At 38.5% G+C, this 1,485-nt stretch overlaps 1 protein-coding gene across 3 annotated transcripts in view; it reads right to left on the reverse strand.

Moving 5' to 3' along the window:
- EPS15 (epidermal growth factor receptor pathway substrate 15) overlaps positions 1-1,485 on the reverse strand; it is a 125,428-nt gene that overhangs the window by 50,474 nt on the left and 73,469 nt on the right. For all 3 annotated transcript variants that reach the window (XM_011973738.1, XM_011973740.1, XM_011973739.1), the window contains one exon: positions 206-409. In XM_011973738.1, the coding sequence (XP_011829128.1) occupies positions 206-409 (204 nt within the window). The remainder of the gene's footprint in view (positions 1-205; positions 410-1,485) is intronic.

Consider the following 1,485-nt stretch of genomic DNA (forward strand, 5'->3'; position numbering starts at 1 on the left):
AACAACAGCTGAAGTTATCTTTTTATACTATACTAGTTAAAATGTACAATTGTTTGGATTAGGACTCACTCTCTGCCTCTAAAAAGGAAATCTCAATTGTTCTCACATGAGGCAAGGCCATGTATTTATATTAGATATAATGCCAATGAAACTTGGATCTGCACAAGGAAGTTGATTATGAAAGTTACGAAAGTATTAGACTCACTGGAGATTCCTGGTGTATGGGCTCAGACTCTAGGTTGCTCTGGCCTTCAGCATGTTCATTAAGGTTGGCTGTTTCACTGCTGCTGGTGCTGAGGCTGCAATAATCTGTAGCTCCATTTACAAGAATGCTGTGTGGGCTACTGCACCAATTTAACGTATTATTATGATTTTCCAAATCTTTCATTTCCATCAGTTTCATTTGCATCTGCCAACACAAAGCGGGAATACAGAACAGAATTTATTACTCAAAAGACATGTAACATAAAAATGCCCTCCTCCACTTCCTGACGGGCTAGGTGTGGCAGCTCTTGCCTATAATCTCAACACTTTGGGAAACTGAGGCAGGAGGACTGCTTCAGTCCAGGAGTTCAAGACCAGCCTGAGCAACACGGTGAAACCTCATTTCTACAAGAAATATAAAACTTAGCTGGGCATGGTGGAGTGCACCTGTAGTCCCAGTTACTCAGGAGGCTGAGAAGGGAGAATCACTTGAGCCCAGAGGTCAAGGCTGCAGTGAGCCATGATCACACCACTACACTCCAGAGTGACAGAATGAGACCCTGCCTCAAAAAAATAAATAAAATAAAAATGGTTATACCCATAGACTTGGTCTAGGATACATTTGTTTCCTTTAAGAAGAATCCTCTGGGAATGCTACATGACTTAGAGGAAGGATTCAGTAATTTCTGACAATAAGTATTCCTTTTTTTAAAGAAATTCAAAAAAAGGAAACGGTTTAAAGAATACCCATTCATCTGGCAGCATTCTCACTACAACTCTTTCAGGTTACCTGTTTATTGAGTACCTACATTAGGACAAGAACTGTGCTAAATGATAGGGATTTTTTAAAATGTGTAAGTTCCTGGACCAAAACCATCAGTCTGCTAGGAGAGACAGACATATAAGCAAATATGCAGGGAAAAATCTTACTACTGCTATAATAGAAATACAAAGTCCAACAAAAGCAGAATGCAGAAAATACCATAAAGAAATAAGAATTTAAGGTATATCTTGCATGATGAATGAGTAGGTAGGTACTCAGCTGCCAGATAACAGGGGGTAAGGAAGCACAAAAGTGAAGGACTTCATTCTGTAATAACTGAGCACACTGGACTGGATTTTAGAAGAACTGGATTTCAGATGTAGCCCTTTTCAAGGATATGTAACCATGAGAAAGTTACTTGAACTTCCTTGGCTTTAATTTTTTCAAATTCATAATGAAAGAAATGGACTCCATGATCTCTGTGTTTCTGTCTAATCATCCTTTTTTTTTTTTTTTTA

Source organism: Mandrillus leucophaeus, unplaced genomic scaffold (assembly GCF_000951045.1).
Source record: "Mandrillus leucophaeus isolate KB7577 unplaced genomic scaffold, Mleu.le_1.0 Scaffold14, whole genome shotgun sequence".
In the NCBI taxonomy this organism is placed as follows: Eukaryota; Metazoa; Chordata; class Mammalia; order Primates; family Cercopithecidae; genus Mandrillus; species Mandrillus leucophaeus.